General features: G+C 38.1%; 1 protein-coding gene across 1 annotated transcript in view; it reads left to right on the forward strand.

Moving 5' to 3' along the window:
* Window positions 1-26654, forward strand: part of LOC105935652 (polycystic kidney disease protein 1-like 2) — a gene marked incomplete at its 3' end in the record, with an annotated part of 43538 nt that extends 16884 nt beyond the window's left edge. The window contains 25 exon segments of the mRNA XM_036133606.1: window positions 1434-1576; window positions 1670-1852; window positions 3126-3263; window positions 5605-5748; window positions 5980-6104; window positions 7033-7153; window positions 7310-7441; window positions 11216-11329; window positions 11890-12004; window positions 12101-12291; window positions 12381-12611; window positions 12990-13091; window positions 13921-14099; window positions 15649-15795; window positions 16513-16712; window positions 16803-17038; window positions 19015-19201; window positions 19706-19919; window positions 20888-21128; window positions 21302-21389; window positions 24422-24556; window positions 24893-25078; window positions 25766-26096; window positions 26250-26383; window positions 26527-26654. Of these exon segments, the coding sequence (XP_035989499.1) occupies window positions 1434-1576; window positions 1670-1852; window positions 3126-3263; window positions 5605-5748; window positions 5980-6104; window positions 7033-7153; window positions 7310-7441; window positions 11216-11329; window positions 11890-12004; window positions 12101-12291; window positions 12381-12611; window positions 12990-13091; window positions 13921-14099; window positions 15649-15795; window positions 16513-16712; window positions 16803-17038; window positions 19015-19201; window positions 19706-19919; window positions 20888-21128; window positions 21302-21389; window positions 24422-24556; window positions 24893-25078; window positions 25766-26096; window positions 26250-26383; window positions 26527-26654 (4145 nt within the window).
* Window positions 26655-27872: the final 1218 nt, after the last annotated feature.

Consider the following 27872-nt stretch of genomic DNA (forward strand, 5'->3'; position numbering starts at 1 on the left):
TATCCACTGATTAAAAAAATTAATTGTTGTAATTTATTTACAGGCAAAAACAAAGGATTGCTATTCCAAATATAATCAAATTCCCCTCGTTGCAAAACAGGAGAATACAGTCGAATATGTTATTGACCAAGAACATATTGAAGAAGCCTCAAAGAAGAAGAAGCCTATCACTGTTGTGCTCTCCTATTCAGGTGTGTATTTTTTACTTTTTATGGTTCGTTGTACACAGTGACGTCTCTGTATATGGGGCCAGTGGGACGTGGCCCCATCAGATACCGCTGTGGAGCTCTATGTTCACAATAATAAGTTGGACAGGATCCTTCTTTATAGAGTAATATTGTAAAAAAGACTGATTCCCTTACCAATAAAATTATGTTATAAACATTTGTGTCTATCTATCTAAGTGGGCCAGAATACTGACAAGCTCAATAGGCTAAATCCTCTTGATATGCAATTATGGGGGTGGGTCGTGGCCGAGTGGTTAGAGCAGAGCGCTTGCACTCAGAGAAGGATGCAAGTACCCGGTTTGATCCCCAGTCATGGCACTCTGGGTCCATGAAGCAAGGCCATTAACCCCTGATTGCTCCCCAGGCGCCGCACAGTGGCAGCCCACTGCTCCCCAAGGGGATGGGTTAAGATGCAGAAGTGATTTTCTCCATTGTGAGATCAATAAAGTTCAATTATTATTATATATTTGCAGAAAGTATCGGTTGTAAGATGGATATAGAATAGAATTTGAACCACTGCCAATGAAAGTTTTTTTTTTCTTGTTTCCAAAGTGAATGATCAGCTATTATACAAAAAATATACAATCGAGACATCTACAGCTGACCCTGACCCCAGCAGTGAGCCAGAAACAACAGAAGCCAACTCTTCAGAGGACAAAACCTCTGTTGATCCTAACTCTCCACCAGCCGGAACAACCAGCACAACCAGCAGCACAGCTGCAACATCTGCAGTTGCATCTGCTGCAATACCAGCTGCTTCATCTACTGCAACAACTGCTACTACACCTTCAGCTACATCTGCTGCGATACCAGCTGCTTCATCTACTGCAACAACTGCTACTACACCTTCAGCTACCTCTGCTGCAATACCAGCTGCTTCTTCTGCTGCAACAACTCCAGCTGAAACTGCTGCCACACCCATCACTACGACTACTCCTGCACATCACAGTGAAACCACTTCAAGAACAACCACCAGTGTTCCTAAAAGCCTTGCGTGCATCATATCACCATCGACTGGCACTATACTTGATGCTTTCAATATAACTTGCACAAGTGCACAGCCTTGCTCTAACTGTCAGTACTGTTTTAAGACGGCGGGTAGGTCTCAGTCTACATGTTGTGTTATCTGGCTTTAACTTATGTGTGCGTTTTGTACTATTTTTTCATAGTCTTAAAGTATATTAAAGAAGTTTCTAACTTTTTCAGAAAAGCATCTGCTATGCAGTAGTAACAGAGAAGTGATAGTTATTTTCCTTCCCCTCGGGGACAGCAGCTCTAACTACAACCTCCTAATAACAGTGACTGCAAAATACGACAGCTTTGAGGCTAGCACCACTCTAAATCCACAGGTTTGTGAAAGAAAGGATGCTGGTGTTCAAATATAAGCCCAATAAAACAATTTAGATCTTTGTTACCTCATTGTGCTAATTCTTTATTTATAGGTTTTGGATGCTATACCAGACTCGAGCTCAGTGGATAACCTCAACTTGTCTATAGTGAATGCTTTGGATAAGCTAAATAACACAGGTATACTATCAGGAGAGACTATCGGAGAGATTTTTAACTCTGTGTCTGAAAAGCTGAATAGCCAAACTGATGAATCAGAAAAGAAAGACAGACAAGAGGTAAAATCACTGTAAGATATTGTTGTCTTCCTTCTGCTTTTTTTTTTCAGGGCCAGTGCGAGTCATGTTTTCATCTTACTCAATTTTCTGCATCTTCGTCTCTCACACCAACTACCTTCGTTTCCTCTTTCATTCCTTCCATTAATCTCCTCTCTGGTCCTCCTCTAGGCCCCCTGCCTGGTAGTTCCAGGCTCAACATCCTTCTACTAATGTGCTCTCTATCTATCCTCTGTACATGTCCAAACCATCTCTGCCTCTGCCTTTATGATCAAAACATGTAACTTGAGCTGTAGGAGGTATATTAGTCAGATTTGGAGATGGAGAAGTTTTTCTAATATACGCAAAAAGAACACAGAAGCACGGATCCAAGAGTACTTTCTATGTAAGAGAAAGGTTAAAAGGTAATAGCAAAATTAGCTCATGAAGTGGCTTTATCTAGGAGAGAAACACAGCTAAGATAAGCTTTATCAGTCAGCAAGATTCCAAGTCTAGAGGATGAAGGAGAGCGCATACAGTTAGTCACAGTAAAACTTCAGCCACTAGATTTGTCTAGGAGATAAACAAGGTTGAACCCTTAAAAGACAGCCATTAGGAGTAGGTCAGCCGAAGAGGATATTTCTAATTTTAGCAATATTCTGGTGGGGAAAAATTCTAAAAACCTGTTTTAAAGTAGGATTTAAAAGCTGAATTGACTGCATTTTTGTATAAAAATAGATTTTTTTCCCTTTCTAAAGTGCCTTGAGATGTTTGTCATGAATTACCACTATATAACTAAACATAACAAATGACAAGAAAACAACACTGCAAAAACGGATCTAAAAATAAGTAAAATGTTCTTAAAGGTAGTGTATTTATCCTTGATTTGAGCATGTAAATAAGATTATCTGCCAACGGAATGAGTATTTTGACCCTTAAAATAAGATATTTAGACATCCTGCACTTGAAATAAGATGATGGAGATGAATTGTTCCAATTTTAAGTGCAAAAATCTTATTCCATTGGCAAATCATCTTATTTACCTGCTCAAATCAAGGACAAATACATTAATTTTAAAGAATATTTTACTTATGTCTAGTTCCGTTTTTGCAGTGAAGGGATTTTCCAATAGGCCTCATGCTTTTTCAGCAAGTTATTTTAATGCCCCCCCCCCCTAAAAAGTGTGTGTTAACCTGGCAGCAGCTGTAACTGTATTAGGTCTGTTTTTCCTTCATGTAATGCCCTTCTTTCTGTAATTACAGAAGAGCGCTAAATACATACCTTTGTTTTTTTAAAGCTGAGACAGAAGATGCTGGATTTGATGATTGGCATAATAAAGGAATCACCTATAAAAACTCCAGAAGAAACTCAGGTGGTTGCCAGAGGGCTTACTTCTCTCATCCAGAAAGGCGATGAACTCGGCTTGTCCGCACAGGTACCATTTTATAGTTTTGATACTTTAACTTAAACCAGAATTGAAACAACCATTGGAAAAGCTGGTGAAGATTCTCAGTCATCCAGGTCATGGTCATTCCAAAAAAGTAAAAAACAAGATAACTGGATTTTTTTCCCGAAGTCCAGTTGAACATCTGTTTTGTTTTTTACTTTTTTGGAATCATCGGAACAGCTGTTCTCTTTACACAGACATGTTTTTTATTTATTTTATCTAGTGTTGGTTTTATAGGATGGAGGGGTCAGAAAGACATCTCATTTCTTGCAGTTGTTTCATGTATGGTGTTATTTGCTGCTTTTACGTCACATAAGGAATGGGCAAACTTTGATTGGTGTGTGCAGCCTTGACCATAAATCACCTTGTCATTAGACAAGGGGTTGAAGTGTGAGTGTGGATTGGAAGTTATGTGGATGTAAAACTGCAGGCACACTGTTTCATTTCTCTGCACACATGTTGGCTTGTCCACAGACACTTAACACTTTTTATGTGGCTCTAAATGTAAGAAAATTTGTGAATCAATGTATGTGGGTTGCTATTGATTTTTGCCTGCTTTAAATAGCGTACAATTTATGGCATTCAACAGCATCAAGATTGGGACTATTACGTTTCTCCTGAGTTCACTGTCTTATTTTATTTTTTACCTGCTATTTATATCAGCTGACCACTTGAGACTTCAAGCTTAATGTTCCAGGAAAGCCCCCGAGGGGGTCATATAATTCTTAACTAAATTTATCAGAAAGAAGAGAAAGATGCTGTCACCTCAGGAGTTCTGCATATGTGGAAGTAAATTAATCTCCATCAGTACAGAATGAGTGGTTTGTGAAATGAGATTAGAGTAGCATGACAGTGTTATTTTCTTGTGTGTAAACCAGGACACCGATGTATTTCTTTATTGTTGGTTCTTTGTGTAAATTTGAGCATACAATATTGTCTGGTGTGGATGGTTTGTTTTTTTATTTGTTTATTTATTTTTACATGTCCTGCCAGTGTAACATTAAGAATTGATGTCAATTCCAAAGAGAGCCCAACAGATTTTACTATCACAAGTGGAGCATCACTGTGTTTACCATAGTGCTCCGCTTGATTTATATATGTAAATAGCTTAATTAGATTTTATCCTGGGACTATTTAATGTTCAATGGACACAAAAATGGGAAGGTAGAAGACAAAAAAGGAAGAGGAAAAGATGAAGCTAAATACTAAATCGGAGAAAATGTGACAAAATTAGAAGAAAAGGTGAGAACTAGATAACATCCTCGGAGTCTGCTTCTACACACTTGCAGAAAGAGATATAATAAGAGAAGTGAAACCAACCGAATAATACAGGTACAAACTATCACAGTCTTGATAAATTAACTAAATATTCAAAATTGTTTAGTACAAGATGTATAAAGTGATTATAGTAATAGAAGAGAGGAAAAGGAGGGAACAAGATAACATCCTCGGAGTCTGACGACCCACAAGCCCATCCACCCGGAGATGGGGCCAAAATGAACTGAATTGGCCAGCCAGCCAGAGCCCACCCTTACGGACCATAAGGCATTGCCTCCCCCACACCCTGCCTTCCATATTTCTATCCCATATTCCCGGGAGAACAGAATTGCCAACCCCATCAGCAGCCGACCCCCTAGGACACAACGGCCATTCTCAGCTTATAGAGTGTGAGAAAGACTCAGAGTCTGCCTCCGCCCGCACAAATGTTGTGTTGGTGCATGTTGTTCTTAAGTGCATATAAAATTGGGAGTGCAAAAAAGGGGGGTGCCCGGCGCAGCCCAACCCCCTTCAGCAGGTGGAAGCCAGAGGAAGCCATCAGGGGTGATGCCTACACAATGAGCCCCCCGGACGCCTTACCCCTTCCCTAACCCATGCCCTAAATATGTCTTGTGAGAATGTTATAAGTCAAAGTGTCTAATTTTAATCTAACCCTAAACCTAGTTTTTTATTTTAAACAGCCCAGATAAATTATGCAAGAACAAGTAGTCCCAGACAGACTGTACCATGTTGTAAAATCTGCTTAAATTGTGATATAATTTGATTAGATTGCCTTTTATTGTCATACAAAAACTCATACAAAATACCATGAAATTACAAGTGCTGCTCTATGAAAGGTGATTTAGAGGAGCCCATTTAAGGCAAACAACAATACATGTACCAATACACATAAACAAACACTTGATTGCTAATATACGATTGTCAATCCTGACAAAATGGAGTTAAAGCCACCAATAATTAAAATTGAACTGCACAATGAATAAACATGTTGTAGGTTATGGTTTAGAACCTCACTCTGACTGTGATTCATTGAGTTTACATCCATCTACAGGTTGATGCCGCTACATTGTTTGCCAATCTCAGTTTATCTGTTCTGGATATGGATTTGAGCACAGCTGAAGACAAGGAAGCAGTTGTCACTGCATCAAGCATCATTGTGGAGGGACTGGGCAAGATCTTGGAGTATTCATCCGACGTGAGTCATCACTATAAAGCCCCAAACAGTGGGGAATTACATCTCAGAAGAAGATTATTTTTTTTAATAAATACTTCTTTGGCTAAATTTTAATCTACAGGGTCCAAAAAGCACTGATTATTTTCGTTTTTATTATTGTTGGCCATTCATAAAAAAAACTAATTTCTGCACAATATTGTCAGATCTTTACAGTCATTGTTTAACTTGTATGTATTGTTTAATCTTTTACAGAAAAACATCTCTGATGCTCTGCTTCGTGCTCTAAGCACTATACAGAGTGCTTTGTTGAAAACGATGAAGGTTAATGAAGGTCCAACTATAATACAAAAACCTCATATTAATTTGTTCGTCAATAGGTACGTTTTACTTTAATTCAAAATACTACAAGTACTTAAACGTGTTTCATATGCAGAATATGTTTTTAAGTCAAGGTAAGACTATTTAGCTACTCATTAGGGTACATTTGCACCGTGAAGAAAACAAACAATTATGGTTAAAAGACATTACATCCTCGATTAATTGAAGGATTTATATATGATGAGAGTAAAAAATTGGTCTTTTGTCAGCTCTACTAGCCATTAGTGTGTTTTAAAAATGCATAACTCTCACAAAAAGTGTTGGAAACATAACAACAGACTTCACTATATTTTTTGTCAAACAAACTGAAGCTAAAATTTGATGTGAAAAACCAAGGACACCTTTGCTGTTTCTATGTAACTTAGCAAGATGAAAGAGTGGCCAGGTGTTGACCACCTCTGTGAAAGCAAGAAAGTTATCACCAATTAATTTAGAGAAGCAATTTTTGTGCTTATCAGTCTAGAAAGGGATATTATAAAGGTATACCTGCACTGTTTGATAAGTATCTTAATACATGGATAAATATCGTTGAGACAGTTGGCAATCTTTCCAGGACTGGATGTCCCAGCAAATTCACCCCAGTGATGCTCAGGAAAAAGACTTTTTGCACCTCAGTTGGTTAAAACTCTCTAATAGAGATTTTAATCTAAATGGAACTGAACCATGAATAGGACAATGGTCTTAAACACAACACCAAATGTACGTCTGAATGATAGAATAAAAAGTAATGAGATTCTTCATTGTGTTTAATAATCACTGTGTTGAATTTGATGTGCGTTTTAAAAACATGAGGCAAATTCTCTGTAATTTTACAGCCAAAGTAAACACCAGACACATGTACAAATTTGTAAATTCTTGGAATTGATGGATGTTATTTTATCTTACCATGACTCTAGATTTGTTCTGTCTCCTCGTCTTTTCCTACAGAGTGAGACGTGAGAGTTTACACACGGAGTCCATAAGTGTTAACTTAAGTTCTCAGCCTACATTTTCTCTGCCACAACTGCCCTCTAACATGTTTTCTTCAGAGGAACCAGTGGATGTTCGGGTAAGTCAAAATAGGCATTTAATTTGAAATCAGAGTTGCTACAAGCAGGTGTTTTCCAGATGCTGTACGTGCTTGATCACAGTTCTCCTCAGTTTTCTCAAGTGTCTTTCTTAAAATGAGATTTAATCCTGATTTGTTCTTTCAATTCACCAACAGATGCTGAGTTTAGATAAAAACCCCTTTTCTTGGAACGAGAAAGGAAACATCAGTGGACTAATAGGTGGTCTGTCTCTCACAAGACAAGATGGATCCGGTATCCCTGTGGAGAACTTAAGTGAAGATATTGAGGTCAGTGTTGAAGCAGCGCAGCATCTGGGGTTTGTTCTAAACTGTGATTACCTTTTGAAACAAAGCTCACTGAAAGGACTTTCGGGAGGTGACTTCATTTACTGAAATTAGATTTAATTTTAAACAAAAGCAAAAGATTGTGTCTCCCAGTGTGTTAGTCAGAAATCTAAAAATTGGATGTGTAGAATTTTTGGAAAAATATCAGATAAATGTTCAATATGAGTGTTCAATAGGAAATGTTCCCACTCTGTGCTGTTCTGCTGGGAAAATCAGACCTGCTGCTTAGCGGAGACACACAGAGGGAGCTGCAAGCAAACCCTTCAAGTCACTGCTCTTCTACTGTAAACATCTGTGTAAAATGTGGCAAACATGTTAGTGGCAACCCAAATTTCTCTCTTTTTTTCCTATAAAGGTGCATAAATCTTAGGCAAGCTGAACAAAAATGGGTTGAAGTTTCTGAAAATTCACCAAGCAAAATATGTAGCAGCTGCCTGGCTAATTCTACCTTATCTACTAAATTGGTCAAAACTTAAAAATGAACAAGAAGAAATGCTAACAATGTAAATGCAACAGCCTATTGATGTTGTATTTTCTTAAAATGTGAGTCTCTAATTTATTCATCATGAAATAAAATAGCATAAAAAGAGACTAACTGTGATTTTGAATAGTTCTGTGTTCAGGTCACTCGGTTAGGCCAAAAGGAGTAAAAAATATGAACAGTTAATTTAAAACAGCAGTTCTCTTTGAAAAAAAATATATGGAGGCATGGCCAGATTATTTTAATAAATATGATGAAGGTTTGCCCTTTTTGACAATGACACTAAGTTAAAAAATTGCAAAAAACATTAATATTAGGGATGTCTTGATCCAAACGTATCTGTTCCCAATCCCATTTCCAAGTAAACTCAAGCAGCACTGATGTTTGGAAGCTGCTTTCACTTTTGTTTGACAGCAAAAGATATTCTTTTTTCACCAGAGTTTAAAGGAGCAATACACTAAATTTCATTATTTTAGATAGAAAGAACTAAAAAAATATTGCGGTGAAGAACTAAAGGAATCTTTTTAGATAGACTATGGTTGAACGTCACACACCATCTCTCTGTGTTGTTCTCCAATCTGTTGCTTACATGCACATACATGCGTGTGAACAGCCCCTCCCTGCCCTAAAATACCACCATCAGAGCAGCGCACTCATTGGAGCAACATGGCGGAGAGCACACCCAGCAGATCAAAACGTTCTCTTGCTAACAACATTATAAAGTTATGAGTTACTTATTTCTTCACTAGACATGTTCCTCTGAAAGGTGAGGCTGTTTTGCTGTGTTTTTATCATTAGGAAATATGAGTATACGAGCCTATGAGTGAGAAGGGGAAATGGGTGCTGAGCGATGGAGCAAGGTAGAGAGAGGCGGAGCTTGATACACATCTTGTTTAGGTCTACAGACAGTGCTCAAGCTTCCCTTAGTGGTGAAAAATCGCTTTAAGTGGGCTCCCCTATGTTATGCTACTCCAAAACAGGGCTAGCTATGTTTTAGAAAGGTGCTATAATGCATTCATTTGTTTCAAAAAATATGTTAGATTCAATGCATACAGCTAAAGTTTTTTGTAATTTTAAACACATATAAAATATTTAATTGCTGTTCCAAGTAGTTGTGTGGAGACAGCACTTTCAGTAAAAGTTGTTCTTCAGCCTCATTGACTTAGTGCTTTGTTCTGCACATCATAACATTTAATCAGCAGTAATTCTCCTGCACAGAAAGTTATCTGAGCAGAGTGCATAGACCAGGTCACATGAGATAGCTAGATCTTTCAGCAGCTACATTTTAATAAAGAGTGAAAAATACTTAGGTTGTTGAGAGGAAATTCAAATTTATCAGATTAACAAATTATTGTGAGGGTTTATAACAGGGATTAGCAAACAGAGTACAACACAATAGGCTATGATTTTTAAAATCTGGTTCTACTAACCACATCTGTAGTGCTTGCTGGCTAACACTGTGTGCTGTTGACAAGAAGACAGTACACCAGCATCACGTGACAGAAGTTTAATCGGGGACTTTGATTTTTTTTAATAAATCACATAACGCTTTTCCAGTTATACTGACCTCTTAAAGTGCTAGGTGGTACAGCCACATTCACCCAATCGTGAGTGTGACTGGATGAATGATGTGTAAGGTAAGGGGGTGTTGACTGTGGTCTCCTTTTCTCCTACTACAGCAGCTCAACAAGCTCCCATTACAGCTGTAGTTGCACAATTGTAGGCCTTGTTCTTATTCATAAAATGAAATAATCGCAGACAAATCTGGATACCTTTTAAATGGGGAAAAATCAACTGTCCCTTTTAATCAGGGTTGTGTGGTCATTCTAGGACAGCAGGTCCATGAGTTGTCCGTAACGCCCGTCCATCCAGTACGGGCTCGGTAACTTGTCCATCTATCATCTATATAGGCTTATCCGTGCAGGTTTGCAGGGATTTCCAACAATCGATGCACAGTTAGCTTGTATTAAATTATTTTGGGGTTACCTTGGTGTGCAATATTTTTGCTCAAGCGGCTGTTGTGAGCAGTTGGTAGAGGTAAATCCAACTGTTTAGAGATGAATCTTGCTGTAAATCTGAGATTGTGGTTCCATCCCAGACGGCTCACAACTGACAGAGTCATCTTTTCCAGGTTTGATGTTTTATATTTAATGTTTTAAATCTAACTTTTCACTTTTCTTTGTAGCAATTAGAGACACCTAAATAGCACTATTAATAAAATTCATAACTGTTATAATGTCATTCCATCTATCCATCCATCTTCTCTAGCCACTTATCCATGCAGGGTTGCAAAGGGCTGGAGCCTGTCAGGAGATTTATGGTCAAGAGATGGGGTAAACCCTGGACAGATCTATTTATGTAATTATTTTAACAGTTATTATCATCATTTCCTCCAAAAATCGGAGGGAGATTTTCAGTCAACAGGGCTGGAGTAGCGCTGCTCAGCTTTCACGTTCGACATAGCCTCTGTCACGGATACACTAACCAGTAGAATAATGATAAGCAGGGATAAATCTGATTTGAGGTTATAAAACTCAGACATAACATATTTTTTTTTTTTTTGCCGTTTTACAAGACATCTGCTGACAAAACAAATTATGTCTGCTGTTAAACATGTTAAAATGTTTAACAGCAGATATTTGGGTAAAAGCACCTTATTTGAAATCTTTGAAGATCAGACCCCTCATCTATAACACGTTCATCTGTGAGTCATGAAAATATAAAAACAGACTTACTCATCCCATCATGCTTTCATGGGTTTGCTGCAAGCCTTGATCTTGAAAATGCATAATTATGTCCAAGGGTTTACTCCTTGGAGGGTCATGATAGCACATCTACTTATGCAAAAACTATTGAAAGAGACAACTAAACATGTCGTCTTTTTCCAATTCTTTTCATCTAATCACTTGCACACAGTTAAAACTGATAAGTAAATAATCATAGTTCCACTTCTAATTCTAATCAGAATATCTGAATCAACATGATGTTTATTTGTTTGTAAGAATTACAGGACTACACAAAATACACAAAATCTGCTTTATTGAAACTTAGCTTTAGCATAAACAATTATTTGAAATCAGTGAAGTTGGCACAGGATTACTGTAATTATAATTGGTGAATTGATTTTACATATAGTTATAACCAAATGTGCGTAACATCCTGAGAACCATTTTCTATTTGACATTAAAAATGTTAGATTTCTTGGATCTGTTCTCTGCTTTTGGCTGGTACCCCAGATTCTGTTGCCAAGGCCTGATGGAGAACAAGTGAACTCTTCTGTTTTGGATCTTGGGAACTACAGCACCACAGCCATAGAAGTTCCTTCAGCAGACTCTACTCTGCTATTAAAGGTTAGTTAGCTCTTTATGTCCTTTAAAAAATAAAGCACAGTTAAGGTTTCAATAGGGTGATGTATGATGGTGAAGTAAAAGAAAAAGGATTCAGATTTTTTTTTTAAATAGAAATGTAAATGGTCTCTGTGGATTTTGCACATCCAGAGACTGAATCTTTTTCTCCTCAAACTAAGTCAGATTTGATGGAGAGAATCTGTGAACATCAATTTTAAAGTCTAGTCACCAATTCTCAACTGGATAAAAATCTGGACTGGGGCTGGACTTTGGCTGGGCATTTCTAACACATACATTTGCTTTGATTTAATCCATTCCAACGTAGCTTTGGCTGTTTGTTTTGGCTTGTTGTTCACCCAGAACGTGAACCTGCATGCAGCTTTCTAGTTTCCTGCAGCCTCTAACAGATTTTGTTTCACGATTTTCCTGTTTTGAGCTTGATTTCTCTTCAGCCATTTTCTGTCTTTGCTAAAAAAAAATAAAAATTACAGATAAGTTTTTAGATCTCAGGCAATGCACTGCTTTTAATTTCAATACAACCACAATGACCTTCTGTTTTAAAGATGGTGCCTTCAGTGGATCCTTTACCCTTCAAACTGTTCCTGGGTTACATGGATTACCCCACTGACACAAATTATGTAGCGATGACCGAGATGCCCCTTCCGGGAACTACTCAAGGTAATTAAACCTTTCCTCTTATTATTATTAGTAACTATTAGTTTAAGAAATCAGAAATTTGTGTGATTTACCTGAGTATGTTTGTGTCTGGCACAGAAGAAAGATATACCTGGCTTCTTAGCCCCGCACATTTAAAGGGGAACACTGGATTGCATTATCTGGTGGTGAGGCCTATTGTTGGTCCAGGTATAAAATCTATCAATGCCACGTTATCTATTACTCCCATTACATCTTCATGCAAATTTTGGAATGAAACTCTGCTGGACTGGAAGGATTCTGGATGCAGAGTAAGCATAATTATTTATCATTAAGAGGCAGTTCTAATTAATGTTGCTTGAATTCTTTTGTGATAATAAAGTTTGTTTTGTCCTTTAAGGTTGGTGTCAAGACCACACATTTAGTCACCCAGTGCCTCTGCAAGCACCTTACTTTCTTTGGCAGCTCTTTCTTTGTGACTCCAAATCTGGTCGATCCTTCACGCACTGCTGAGCTTTTTGCAACCTTTGCTGAGAATCCAGTGGTTGTGTGCTTTGTTGGCGCTCTATTTGTGACCTACCTCCTCGTGGTTGTGTGGGCCCGAAGAAAAGACATCAAAGACACAGTCAAGGTGAAATGTCTCTCCAGAAAATTCCCTTTTATTAATTGATTTGTATTTAAAGTATAGTTTTGCCAACATTGAGCATCTTAAAATTTACAATTTTGTAATATACTGAAATTGAGATTTACACTTATATACATATCTGATTTTATATATTTTTTTATTTATGTTACACTAATAGGCAAAAAAGACGCTTTTAGCAAGAAGACCCCGTTTAACAAGGCATAACTGAATTCACGTTGGATGGATGGATGGATGGATGGATGGATGGATGGATGGATGGATGGATGGATGGATGGATGGATGGATGGATGGATGGATGGATGGATGGATGGATGGATGGATGGATGGAACAGTAATGAGTTTTGTTCTTTTACTCATGCGCAGGTAAAGGGTACGGTGCTGGAGGACAACGACCCCATGGACAATTATCGCTATCTGTTGTGTGTTTGCACTGGACATCGTGTAGGTGCCTCCACTTCCTCACAGGTAGTGGAAATATTTAAAAATATATATTTATACAGAGTATACAATCATTAAATACATATACCTAAGTGTTAGATTTTGAAAATCTTTTTTGAAATTTTTTAAATAAAATAAAATTATCTGAATAACTAAATGAGTTTATGTCTGGATAATGTGCAGAAAACAAAAAATATTTATAGTGCTAAAATATGATGAAGTAAAAAAAGTCAGTGTAATCAGTAAATTTAATAACAATTTTTCATGAGTGTTAATCGGCAGATATATTGGAAAAAAGGTCTGAATTGGGTTTGCTTTATACACGTTTTAAGGGGTGCCATGAGTTCTTGCACTGGTGAATTTGGTGGGGGGAAAAAAATAATTATTTCTTGACATAGGATCTTTTTCTTATAGATTTTTTTTTCCTAAATGTCAGAATATGCTACAGAAATAGAAGATTCATTTATTCTGAGACTTTTATACATCTGTAGCATGGATGCAAAAACGTGTGCAGGCTGCTGTTGCTAAAATTTAATGTTACTTGGACAAGGAACTAATGCATGTGAAAATAAAGGTTGTTTTTTATAGGTAAGTATACACAGGATGCTTGTAAAGCATATATCTATATCTAATGCCAAATTATCTGAGCTTTTCTTGAAATTAAAACAGTGGTTCTGTATGTAACCTACTTACATATTGTATCATGTATGTAATTAAGAAAATTCTTGGTAAATATTCTGCAGTTATATCACGTAAGTTGTGGGGTCTATATAAGAGGCATTGTGTTTATGCTCCTTCCCCAGCCTGTACATACAGTTAAGAAGTTAAGAAGTTTTAAAACATAATATTTTCTCAGGTTATAGTCACTCTGCTGGGTGCAGATGGAAACAGCAAGCCTCACCACCTGACTGATCCAAAGAAACCTGTTTTTGAGAGGGGAGCGGTGGATTTGTTCCTGCTGACTACACCCTCCTCTTTGGGCGAGCTGCAGGGCATCAGATTATGGCACAACAATTCTGGGAGTCATCCTGCTTGGTAAGAAATCACTAAAATATTTAAGAGACACAAAAATACTGAACTAATAGGAATAACTCTGTTTAAAAAAGTTGAATGCTCATGTTGGTAAAACAAACAACTTTGCTGTAATGTCTTCAGTCTTCCTGTTTTCTGCTGAAATCTCACCTAATGTTTAAAAGTAGCAATAAAATTCATTTTTTTTTTTAATAAAACAGCAACATGCATTCAAAATGTTCAGTTTCTGTATTTCTGTACTTCCTCTGACTTCATTTTTAAATTCACAATTGAAACTCAGATTAGCAAGCATTAAATGTTCCTTAATCAAAAACATAAATGTGCATCTGCAATCAGGTATTGTCCATTTACTGACTGAAAAAACACCAGGTCACAAGTCAGGTTCTGTCAAGCTGAACGTCGGACACAGGAACATTTTTGATGAAACCCCAATATTAACAGCTTAAGACACGAAGAACAGTTGGCCTCATATAATCCAGACGGCATCATCATCATCACTTTAATAAAGACACAATTAGGTCCTTACTAGCAGCCATACAAACAAATAAAAAAAGAAAGAAACAATACAATAAAAAATACTGGTGAAATCAGTTAAAATAATCACAAATGTACAAAGACTAAAACACCAATGGTGTAATTTTTTTTATATTATTTATTATTATTTTTTGTGTCCTGTCAGACAATATGGAAATTGAATTGTTGTCTTAATGCCAAAAAGAGCCCAACAGATTTTACTTTCACAAGTGCAACATTACTGCTTTCGCCATAGTGCTCTACTTGATTTATATGTGCAAGAAGCTTTATTAGATTTTATTCTGGGACTATTTCATGTTTAACAGACACTGAAACAGGATGCTAAAAGAGGAAAAAAGAGAACAACAGATGAGACGAAATGCTAAAAGGGAGAAAAGGTGAAAGAAAAAGAGGAGAGGAAAGGGAGAGAGCAATATAACATCATCTGAGTCTGCTTCTACACCTGCAGAGAGAGAGATCTAAAAAGAACTGCAAAACCAGCTGATATAGTATTACAGGTACAAAAACCGATGCTTTGATACCATCACTGAAAAATACACAGTATTATTTAATACAAGATGTATAAAGTGACAGCTAAAGATAATAGGGGTGAAGTGAATCTGTAAGTACCTGAATCCAAGCACATGTAGGTGTTTGTCAGAGTACACTTGTGTATGTGAGGTTTATTCATAAGAAAAATGCTCAATAGTTGTTTGAGGAGCCAAAGAGCCGCCCCCGAGAGCACAGATGCAGACGCCAGGGGAACCACAACCCCAGACACCTGAAGCGACCCCAGAGCAAAACTGCCCAAGAGAGGCCAATAAAGCCAACCTACCCAGTCCAAGATTTTATTTGTGAAATTAGCTAAACTACACATGCAGCTGCACATAAGGTTACGTAATACAGCATAAAAATCATTGATTTTAATCATTGATTTGATATCGTATTGTTGCACACTACATTCTGGCCTGTCTTTGTAAAACAAAAACAAGAAGAGCAAAAATTCAGACTTTATGAAATAAAATGTTGTTTTCTTCAGGTTTGTAGGCAACGTCCTGGTGCAGGATTTACAGACAGAACAGAAATGGTATTTTCTATGCAATTCCTGGCTGGCAATAGACATGGGTGATTGCTGCCTCGATAAACTCTTTCCTGTTTCTACAGAGATGGATCTGAAGAAATTCAGGTAAGGCATCAGTGTAGTGGCACTTTGAAGTGCACAATTACTATGCTAGCACACTATTATAGTCTACACAGTAAAAGCGAATCCCAGGATGCTATTTTTCATTGAATTTGAATGACAAGAGTTCAAATCAAATGTAAATCAGATGCAATAGCAGGCTTGGATGTCAGTTTGAAGAAACAAATTTTATTGTAAGAGAACCAAACCCTTTTGAAATGTGGCTTTAAAAAACAGAAAGTTTTCAACTGAAGCCAACCCCATGACTAATGAAGGTATTACCATTTTGAAAAAACATAATCTGTTTTAGGAATACTAATTTGCAAATCGTTAATAGTGAAATAATGTTTTGGTATAATTAAAGATCTCCATGCAGTCTAACCATAAGTTATTTTAATTTAATTAACAAGTTTAATTGTTTGCAGGACTTTGAACTGATTGCAGTTAACAAGAATTCTTAAAACTATACATTTTTCAATAAAATAACTATAAAATATCTGTTATTTTCTTATCTTTTCAGTACATCCCATAAATATTCTATCTAAAAACTGAGCTGATGACTTAAAGAGAATTCATGGCTTTTCTTTACGCTTAAAGGCAAATGTCATCCAAAGTTTTGTTGTATCAAGAAGAGATCAAACTATGACGTTAATCCTTCACTAATTGGGAGTTTACTTGAATTTTTAAACCTTTAGATTTCACTTGGCTGCTTTTATCTTGCAGTAATCTGTTCTTCATGAAGACAGCGAGGGATTTTAGTGACGGCCACCTTTGGTACTCTGTGATCAGTCGACCACCGAGCAGCACTTTTACTTGTGTACAAAGGGTTTCCTGCTGTTTCTCCCTGCTGCTGTGCACCATGCTGACCAGCATCATGTTTTATGGGATCCCAACAGACCCCTCAGATCAGGTCATGGATTTGGGTACATGCAGTTTTGTTTACACGTCACAACACCAAAGGAAACAGAAGAAGAAAAGAAAACAGACCCGTCTCATGAAATCTGTGTTTTCAGGTCACTTTGAGTTCACCTGGCAGCAGTTCATGGTCGGGGTCCAGAGTTCCCTCATCATGTTTCCAATAAACCTCCTCATAGTCAGCATCTTCAGAAACACTCGTCCTCGGGAGACGTCTTGTTGTTGCAGCAAAACAAAGAAAGCGAGTCGCCTCCAGCAAAAGGGCGCCGTTTCTTTGCAAGCGACAACCACCGCCACCAACAATGGAAGCGTCACTTTAGACATCATCATAAAAGCAAGTGCTTTGTTCCTTTCTGCAAAACAAACTTATAAAACCTTCACAAACCTGAAATTTATTTATAAAATTTTTACATGTGCTCTCAATCCTGTTTATTTCATTCTTATTTTATGAGATGGACCAGGAAAATTATACATGGTTTATAATATTTTTTACATGTAAAAAATCTGTGTGCATACATTAGTTTCAGTCCTCCTAGGGAATATCACATCTTAGAATAACCTTTCACTGCAAATATAGTGGCAAATAATTGTTGTAGCTGGGTTTCGACTGGGTCATTTTGGCACATGATTTACTTTGAAATAAACCAGCCTGTTGTTGCTCTGGCTGTGTGTCTCCAGTCTTCTGCAGCCTCTAAAACTATTTCTGGGATTCCCCTATATTCAACTCCATCCATCTTCCCATTACTCCTGACTAAGCTCCCAGTCTGTGGTATATAAAATATCAGCACAGCATGATGGGGATATGTTGTACATCACCATCCTCACATAAAGCCACCATGCTTTATTGAGAGGATGTTCTTTTCAGGGTGACTTGCTGTGTTTTTTTTATTTTACCACAGATAGCACTTTGCATGTTAGCCAGAAGGTTGAACTTTGGTCTTATCTGACCAGCGCGCCTTTTTCCACATGTTTGCTGTGTCCCAACTATGCTTTGTGGCAATCTGCAAACAGGGCTTTTTAGGACTTTTTGTCCTGCCTTCTCCTTTATTTGACTGGTCCATAAAGCCAGATTTCTTAAGTGGACAAGCAATGGCTGTCCTGTCGAGAGGTTAGGCATTTCTATGCAGCTCTCCTGGTTCTTACTTTGTGATTCTTGGTTGTTTCTCTGATCACGGTTCTACCTGCCTGTCCATTCACTTCATGTGGATGGCCATGTCTTGGTAGAATTGTCGTTGTGCCATACTCTTGTAAACGGGTAAGGCTGGTGAACCTGATATTCAGCCAAACACAGAGTTAGGATTAAAAGGTTTATTGAAGGGGATGAGTAGTGGCATCTGAGGCAGACACGCAGAACTAGACTAGACAGATGAGTAACGGCTGAAAGTGCAGGCAGGCAGGGATGAGCAGGAGACCAGAAGATGCAGGTAGTGACAGACCAGAACGGGCAGAGCGAGCTGCTGGAACTCACGGGGAAAACCAGCAGAACTGCAGCATGTAGACACAGGCAACTTTCTTCAGGGAAGGGACCAGAAGAGTGCAGCTGACTGAGAACACAGAAACTGGCAGAGTCAAAGCAAATCAAACGAGACAAGGTGAGATCAGAACAGACGTTCTGGCAGGGATAAGTTGGCTAAAGCAGGTAATGTAGACAGGTGAACAGGTGAGCCAAGTTGACTAATTAGAGATCAGGTGGAGCTGATCTAGAACAAAGTCGTGGCTGGAGGGAGACTTAACAGATTGGATGATAGCTTTGAGGTGAAGGCAGATTAAAAAAACTCCAGAAAAATCCAAAACAAACACAAATCTAAATCATGACAACTTTCTCTATTTTCAATTGAAGAAGTGTTGGGTGGGAGGTTCAAAGCTTGTGATATAACCCTATAATCTGCTGTAAACTCCACAAATATGCCCTATGTTTATTGATTACCTCTACAACTTCTGCTAGCAATAGTTGTACTGTATTTTAATTAGATGTATCGCTGTACAGGAGGTGAAATACAAATACATACTATGGGTTTTGGATTTTTACTTGTACAAAAATGCCATGTCTCATTTCCATTCCACTTCAAAATACACGAGGGTTACAATTGTAAAATTACAAAAACATGTAAAAGTTCAGTGAATACAAATACTTTTGAAACTACATGTTTATCAGCTCTTGAGGATTTTTTTCTTTTTTTTCTTTGAGCTTGTGAAACCTTGATTTTAGATGTTAATAGTAATGATAGAATACTGATCATTCACAAATGCATGTTGTGCATATAGTTTTATTGCATATAGAATAATATGTTTGTATGCTCAAACATGTAGGACATTTCAAGAATCCTTCAGTCGCTCTATGAGCTAACCAAATGCAACATCCCATCCAACGAGTCTGAATTTGGGCCTGGAAGAGAAACTGACATCAGTGCTGTCCTTGCTGAGGTGGAAGAATTTCTCAAACAGAATACGAAATGCAGCAATGACACCCAGACAAAAGCACAGTCTCAACTAACAGGTGGGTCCTGCTCTTGCAACAGCGGTGTTGTCATTCAGGTCAGAAGCAGTAGAAAACTTGGGGAAAGCAAACAGCAGGTAGGTCTGTTCTTAAATTGCTCAGAGATAAACAAAACCAGACGTGTTAAATCAGGGATAGCCAAGTCCAGTCCCTGAGAGCTACTATCCTGCAACTTTAAGATGCATCCCTGCTCCAACGCATCTGAATCTAACAAATGGCTTGTTACCATGCCTCTTTGGAGCTGAATGACATGCTGAAGAAATGATTGAGGCATTTGCTTCAGGTGTGTCGAAGAAGGGATGCATTTAAAAGCCGTAGGATAGTGGCTCTTAAGCACTGGACTTGGACAATCCCTGCCGTGCAACATCATGTCTCTTATTTTATGCGTCGAAGCACTTAACAGTGTGTGTTAAATGTTTCAAATACTCCACAAAAACATCAGTAGTTTTCAAAGACTGAACTTTGTACATTTTTTAACATTGCAGTGCATGTTTGTGTCAACAGACGAGGGGATTCAGAAGAAGAGCAACAAAATCCAGCATCTACACAGACAGATATGTCATCTTGCAAAGCAGCTGAGTGTGATGGGCACCTCCAGCTTCCCCAGCCCACAAACTTTCGATAACGCCCTGCGGCAGGTCCAGGGGATGAAGAGCTTCCTTGAAGATCAGTTTCTCGCATCAAGCCATGTGGACCAAGATGACCTTATATATGAGAAGTATTTATTAAAAATGAACCAAACTTTATGGTTTTATTTTGAGTTTCAACTGTTCTTCTGACAACTTCGATGAAAAGAAGTTTGAGATTGCGGGCTGAGCCAATTTGTAAGGCTCATCTTGACAAAATGTGCCCATGCTAGTGTAGCTGTAGTCCTATTTGAATACGGTTTAAATTGATGAGTCCCAATATTTAGACTGTGATCAGATGAGGAGAAACTTAATTTCTTTTTCCAGTATGGGTATTGTGTTAAAATTCAGCATCATTCCGCTATGCTGCAATTGTTGGCTAAAATATCATTGATATCCAAATTGGAAATAGAATAGGCAAGAATTGTAGTGTTGCACCTCGGAGGTGAATTTGCCTACAGTGTCCTTCCTAGAAAAAAAAGTATTGTTGCCAAAACTATACTGTATGTTAGATCAAATGGGCCTAATTAAATTGCTCTTAGGAGCTAGTTTCTGTTTACATGGTTGTTTGTCCAGTGTGTCTCTGTGTTGGGCTGTGATGGACTGGCAACATGTCATCCAGGATGTACCCCACCTCTCACCCAATGACCACTGGAGTTGGGCACCAACCCAAATATTTAAAACAACTGAACACACTGTATGTTACATGTTATAGCTTCCTATAGAATATAGTCCTGCTGTGCCAGATGTTAATGCTAGTTTGTAAGCCACGTAATTAGGAATGCATTGTGTTTCAAATTACTTTTATGGAAATTCTCGGCTCTTCTATAGCAGTACTAGAGCTGATAATATGATAGCTGTAGTGATTGTGTATGAAATATGTTTTGCTTATGTGAAGCATCTGAAGGGATGAGAAAAATAAGCGAGAAGCTCTGATATGTTAAAGTAACCATAACTAGGACAGTAGCACAGGCCCGCACCCTAACTGCTTGTAATAGTACTAACTGTGTTTTAGCAAACGCTTGGAATGAAAGCCTTTTTCATAACTCTCCAATTACAGGAATATTCCTGAGCATGGCACGTCAAGTGGTGGTGGTAAAAAGAAAAAGCCACAGCGTCGGGGTGTGTTACCCTGGTGGTTTGTCTTTGTTGGCTGGTTGCTGGTGATTGGAACCAGTTTTGTATCGGGATATTTCACAATGCTGTATGGACTGAAATTTGGGAAGGAGCGCTCCATCAGCTGGTTGGTGTCCATGATCATCTCCTTCTTTCAGAGTCTTCTCTTTATTCAGCCAATAAAGGTAAGGATTAGTATAGTTTTCTCTTTATATTTCTTTGATGCCCCAAAATCATTACTATTAGATTGAATATAGAGCTCTGGTTGACAATTTAATTCTGTAAATATTACACACAGAAAATACAAAGATTGGATATTACCTTAAAAATTTGCATTTACATATTCCATGTGCTGCAGGTGATATGTCTTGCAGTCTTCTTCGCATTGGTAATAAAGAGAGTTGATGAAGAAGATTTTGAAAATGTGGCATTTGAAAGAAACCCTGGTAATGTATAAATCCTCCCAAAATACAGCTCCTTGCAAAATTATTCACCTCTCTTGGCATTTTCCTGTTTTCTTGCCTCACAACCTGAAATGAAAGTGGATTGTTTGAGAGTTTGCACTGTTTGATTTACAGAACATACCTACAACTTTGAAAGTGTGGTTATGCACGCTGAGACCTCTGGTGTGCATAACTGTTCACCCCCTTCTAAAGTCAGTATTTTGTAGAGCCACCTTTAGCAGCAATTACAGCAGCAAGTTGCTTTGGATAAGACTTTATGATCCCGCCACATCTTCCCCCTGAGGTGTTTGTTTCTTCCTTAAAGCAAAATTGCTCCAACTCCTTCATGTTGGATCATGTTGTGAATGATGCGATCTTCAAGTCCAACCACAGATTTTCAATGGAGGTCCGGCCTTTGAGTAGGCCATTCCAATACTTTTAAATATTTTCTCTTAAACTACCCATGTCTTGCTTTAGCAGTAGGCTTCAGGTCATTGTCAGACTTGGAATTTTCCTTGGCGGTCAAAAAGTAAAATTTTAGTTTAATCTGACTTGAGCACTTTCTTCCATTCATTGAGTTACATATTTTCCTTCTGGCAAACTAAAAACACGGCTTCTTACTTTTAACAGTAAGTAACGTTGTTGTTTTTTCTGGCCACTCTTCCACAAAGACCGACACTATGGTGTACAGGTAATTGTGGTCCTATGGACAGATCGCTCAGTCTCTGCTGTGGTGCTCAGCAACTCCTTCAGGGTGACATTTGTTCTCTGTGCTGCCTCTCTGATTAATGCCCTCCTTGTCAGGTCTGTGAGTTCTGGTGGGTGGTCCTATCATTGCAGTTTTCTTGTGGTACCAGGTGATTTCCATTTGAAGATGATGTATTTGGTAGTGTTCCAGGGTCACATCAAATATATCTGGATATTTTTCTACACTGCCTGGCCAATAAAAAGTCGCCACCTGGATTTAACTAACAAAATAGTTACAAGCCTCCCGTTGGATAATTACAACGTGGGCGATTATGTTTCAACCGGCAACAAGTTATATAACCACAACTGGTGCAATGAGTTGCTTCTCATTTCTTAAACAACCATGTTGAACGACACATCCTGCGGTTGTGTAGAAGATGTCGGTCTGTTTTAGAAGGGTCATGTCATTGGCATGCATCAAGCAGAGAAAACATCTGATGAGATTGCAGAAATTACCAAAATTGGGTTAAGGAAGGATAGCATGGTGGCTGGAAGGATAGTGGGGACCCATCGTCTTCGAGGAAAAAATGTGACCGGGAAAAAAAATCCTGAAAAAAAAACATTTGGTAAAATCAAATTGAAGAAAAACAACAGTAGGACACCGGGCTAAGTTTAATAGTGAAAGTAAGAGCATTTCTACATGCACAATGCAAAGGGAACTCAAGGGATTGGGACTGAACAGCTGTGTAGCCTTAAGAAAACCACAAATCAGTAAGGCTAACTAGAAAAAAAAGGCTTCAATTTGCTAGGGAGCATAAAGATTGGACTGATGAGTCCAGATTTACCTTGTTCCAGAGTGATGGGGGCATCAGGGTAAGAAGAGAGGCAGGTGAACTGGTGCACCCATCATGCTCGGTGCCTATTGCACAAGCCCTTGATCGTCAAGGTTCAGCAACAGTATGTGTTCAAAGAATGAGGTCAGCTTACTAGCTGAATCTACTGAATGACCAGGTTATTCCATCGATTCATTTTTTCTTCCCTGATGGCACGGACATATTCTAAGATGACAATGCCAGGATTCATTGGGCTCGAAATGTGAAAGAGTGGTTCAAGGAGCACGAGACGTCATTTTCACACATGGATTGGCCACCAGAGTCCAGACCTTAACCCCATTAAGAATCTTTGGAATGTGCCGGAGAAGGCTTTCCACAGCAGGCGGACTCTACCATCATCAATGCAGGATCCTGGTGAAAGATTAATGCAACACTGGGTGGAAATACATTTTGTGACATTGCAGAAGCTTATTGAAACAATGCCAAAGTGAATGTGTGCCGTAATGAAAGTTAAAGGCGGTCCAACAAAATATTAGTGTGTGTGACCTTTTTCTTTTAGTGACGACTTTATTTGGCCAAGTAGTATATAACCCCACAGTGACTTGTACTTCTCAACATCTTTGTCCCTGAATTTATCTGTTCAAAGTTTTTATTTCTCATTGCAATCATATATTACAATGAAAGTTGTGTTCTGCTTTTAACCTAACCTTAAGGAGCAGTAGGCGGCTTTGTTGCACTCAGGGAGAAATTTGTGGTTAAGGGTCTTGCTCGGGGACCCATAATGGCAGTCTCTAGGGTCTGAATTGGGTACTTGCGGCCTTGTGAGAATGCTGCAAGTACCTTCTCAGAAGTGGTTACCTTCCTCTAACCACTAGGCCACCACTTCATGATATGATGCCCCTTGTTTAATGGTGTTACAGCCTCTTGGGCTTTTCAGAAAAGGTGTGTTTATACTGACAGATCATGTGAAATTTAGGTTGCCCAAAGGGGGACTTTATTTCACTGAATATGTGATGTTTGAAGGTAACGGGTTGCATCAAAACTTTTAAGGCATTTCATAACAGGCGTGAATACAAATGCAGATGTTTAATTTCACAGGTATTTAAATATATTTTTTTCCCATTTAAGTTCACAAATGTAGACAATTTTGAGCAGAACCATTTCTTAAAAAAGATTGTAATGCATTTAAATTACAGGTAGGTTTATAGCTAAATAAGAAAAAGGCCAAGGGGGCACACTGTCTATTTCCCCTGCATTGTTTACATTGTTACATTGTTTTACATTGTTAACATTTCAATTGTTTACATAAATCGCTGCTGCATCTTTATCCTGAAAATTAGTGCAATTTACTGTGATTTTTCAAGTTGTATGCAACCGAAATTTCGTTTTGTATGCACTTTATGCATACAAAATGACAAATAAAGCTGTCTAAAGTCGAAATACTTTTGCAAGATACTCCACACTTTATAAATTTTAACAAATGACAACGAATATTCACAAACGTATAATACACAGGTGATCAAAATAATCAACCCACAAAGCAAAGGGATCACCACCTCTATGAGCCACCTCCTCCTGCAGACATCGAGAGAATGAAAAGGAACAAGATTATGGAACAGAAGGCCTTTGCTTTGCTCAGTGAGATTTTGGGTGAGTATGTCTGTGTGCACATTGGGAGATTCAGAAAAATTAACAGGTGCAGGGTGTTTTCATTGTAGGGTGTATAAGTTTGTACAAAAAAAATAAAAGCCACGTGGTCCCACTGTGTCCGTGGTGGAGAAAGTTTACCACATATAGAGGCTGTAGTCCTTGACACAGCTGTCCCTGGCCATTTCCCATCTCTGCCGTTCTTCCTGTCCAGCTAGGAAGAAAGCTCACCAGCGCCACAAAAGAGAAATTACAAAAAATCTTTAAATTATAATTCTAAATTTGTTGGTTGCAGATCTAGAGCGAGCTATTATAAGTATTTAAATTTTTGTGTTTCAGTTTATATGGGATTCATGTGGATGTTGCTGCTGGTGGCCTACGGCCAGAAAGATCCCAACGCTTTTTTCCTCAAGAAGCACATTAGAAATAGCTTCGCTAAAGATGTCCCAGACACCATGACTCTTCAGGATGTGTTTACATGGGCTAACACCACTTTGCTCCAAAACCTTTTTGGTGAATACCCAGGTAAGAATCCTCCTGAAACATTGAAGTGTACCCACACAGCAATAGCTTCTATTTTTAAACAGCTGGAGATAGTCCTTAAAAGCAAAAACTGAGTTTAGATTTATTAAAAACTCAAAAACACCTTAGTCAGTGAGCCATGTGCACAGGAAAATGTGCCTAGCTTTGTATGAAAACAATGTTGAGACTTTTCATATGTGCCAAAAGACAGCAGTTATTAAGCCTATTTGAAACCTTTAATGCTCACTTAAGCAGATGCCAAAGTCTGGTTTAAAAAATATTCGCCGGAGAGAAAACCAAATGTGTTTATTTAATTTTGCCTTATTGCTTTTTTTTTAATGACATACTAATAGGATTTATAAAAGCCATTGTGCAAGGTAACGAAACAGTTATTGTTATCAACTGGTAGCAGATCATCATTTATATTTTCTGAAACAAACTATAGCTACTTTAAGACATTTGGAATATTGCACCTGCATATGTTACAATTTCTGTTAAAGTTATGAGGCTTCTTGGGAAGTCCCTATCTGTTTTTAAATTTTTTTTAGCTAGCGTGAAAATCTAAGTGTTACCAAGAAGGACCAATTAGCTGTTCGAACAAAAATACACGATTTTGCAGGATATGTGAGGCATTGTGCAATATTGAAAAGGATTGTAAAAATCCCAGTTTTTAAAAATGTTTTCCCTCAGGATTTATTACAGATGGAAACTCCAAGCTGGTGGGGAATGCCCGTCTTCGCCAGTTAAGAGTTCAGCAGAAGTCATGCCAGACTGCAAGTGTCATGATTGCATTAGCGCCGGACTGTCATGCCCCATATTCATGGGAGATAGAGGACATGGGGTCCTACGAACCTGGCTGGAATCATTCTGTTAAAGATAATATTTCTGTAAGCGCCTCCTCTCCATGGACGTACCAGAGCGAAGCCGAGCTCAGGACTCAGCCTGTCTGGGGAAGACTGGTGCTCTACAGAGGAGGGGGCTTTGTGGCTGAGCTTGGCCCAGATTTTGAAAATGGAAGCAGGCATGTACATTTCCAGAATATTTCCTTTTTATCATATTTATAATGCACATGTTGACATGGTTATGTTCAAAAGCAAAGTTTAACAGTTAAGATGAAAAGACTGTAAGGCACTTAAACAGACAGCATTTAAAATATCATGTTCTTCGTCTACAGCACACTTGAGTATCTTTTCCGCAGTAAATGGCTCGATAAGTACACAAGGGCAATCTTTGTGGAGTTCACTGTTTATAATGCAAATGTGAACCTCTTCTGTATCGTCACACTCTTGATGGAGACCCCAGCAGTAGGTAAGTGCTCCTTCTAAAGGCCGCTATCAGAATCCATCTACGATTTTGTTAAACATAATCTTCTGGAAAATGCACTTATTTGTCTCTCTCTTCATTATCATGCTTTCTCCTATATGGATAAAATCATATCTTTCATTTTGCAGGAGCATTTCAGTTCCACAGTGAACTGCAGGTTATTCGTCTTTACCCGTCAACAGGGGGTCTTTACTTCTTCGTCATGGCTGCTGAGATCATTTATTTGCTATTCATTATTTATTACATGTTCAAGCAGGTAAAGACTTCATTCAGTAATTTCAATTGTTTGCCACATACACATGAGAAACATTTAAGCTTGAGTTTTCTTAGTATTTCAGGTTTTGCATAGTAAAATCATCATGCAATTTGTGTAAGACAAATGATTCCTCAGGGATTTTACGAGTTTTGTACAACAGAGACTTAGCCAGTTTATTTTAAAATAAATAAAAAGTACATGTATGATAAGAAATTAGCAAATATGTTTTTTAAGTCTTAAATCTGTTTATCAACATATGCTGAATGCATTACATTTCTGCAACAGCAATTGACTCTTTGAGAAATTAGAGTTAGAATTATGTAAAATATATCAATCATCATGTCCCTCAATGTTTCTTCTTTTTAACTTTAAGGTAGAGAAATCCTTTAAATACTTTTATACAGAAGAACTGCACATTTTGTAGTGTTTTATCAATGTACACAATAATAATGTTGGAAAACAAGCCCTCAGAATCAGTGCTTCATGGTAAAAAAGAGGCTTTGAAATGTTTTAACAAATGGCAAAATCTTTAAGCAAAGCATCTGTTAATTGATGCGGGTCTCCAATGTAAATCACTAAATAAAATATGAAAATAAGTTGTTTTTGTAAAAAGCCCCATGTAGTTCTGTGGAAGCAATTACCTCCCCAGCATATTTAGTAAAATTCTGGAATTGTTACCTGGGATCTGCAGCTGGACATCAGCACCCAGGTGTGAAGATTCAAAAAACTTTAATAAAAATTACTGCTATGGAGAGTGTGAGACGACACTCCTTGTGCCACTCCTTGCTGCTGTTCTCTCACAATGAACTTTGGAAAGTTTTTTTCACCCCTCTCCCCTCCTTGCTGTGCATGGCAGCAAGATAAGTTTGCGTCTTCCTTCGACTGTGTTTGTCATAGTGCCAGTTGATAATTCTCAGTGTATCAGAACATCATGGAAACGTTGGTTACTTTAGAAGTCAGATTATGACTTACAGGCTCCTTCGGGGCTCATTTTGCTTGAATTACTGCATCAGTGCCGTGTAGCACAAAGACAATCAGTTCATGCCACTGCTGAGGTGTTGGGAAAGCCCAGGCTGATTTTCAGATATTCAAATGAAATGCAAAATCTACTTTCAACAATAACAACAGTTTAGTCTTTGTTCTCATTATTTTTTTTCATCTTTGATTCAGGAGTGGTTTAACATAGTAGTTTTAACCCTTGGATACTTCTGATTGTGG

Source organism: Fundulus heteroclitus, unplaced genomic scaffold (genome assembly GCF_011125445.2).
Source record: "Fundulus heteroclitus isolate FHET01 unplaced genomic scaffold, MU-UCD_Fhet_4.1 scaffold_648, whole genome shotgun sequence".
Lineage (NCBI taxonomy): Eukaryota > Metazoa > Chordata > Actinopteri > Cyprinodontiformes > Fundulidae > Fundulus > Fundulus heteroclitus.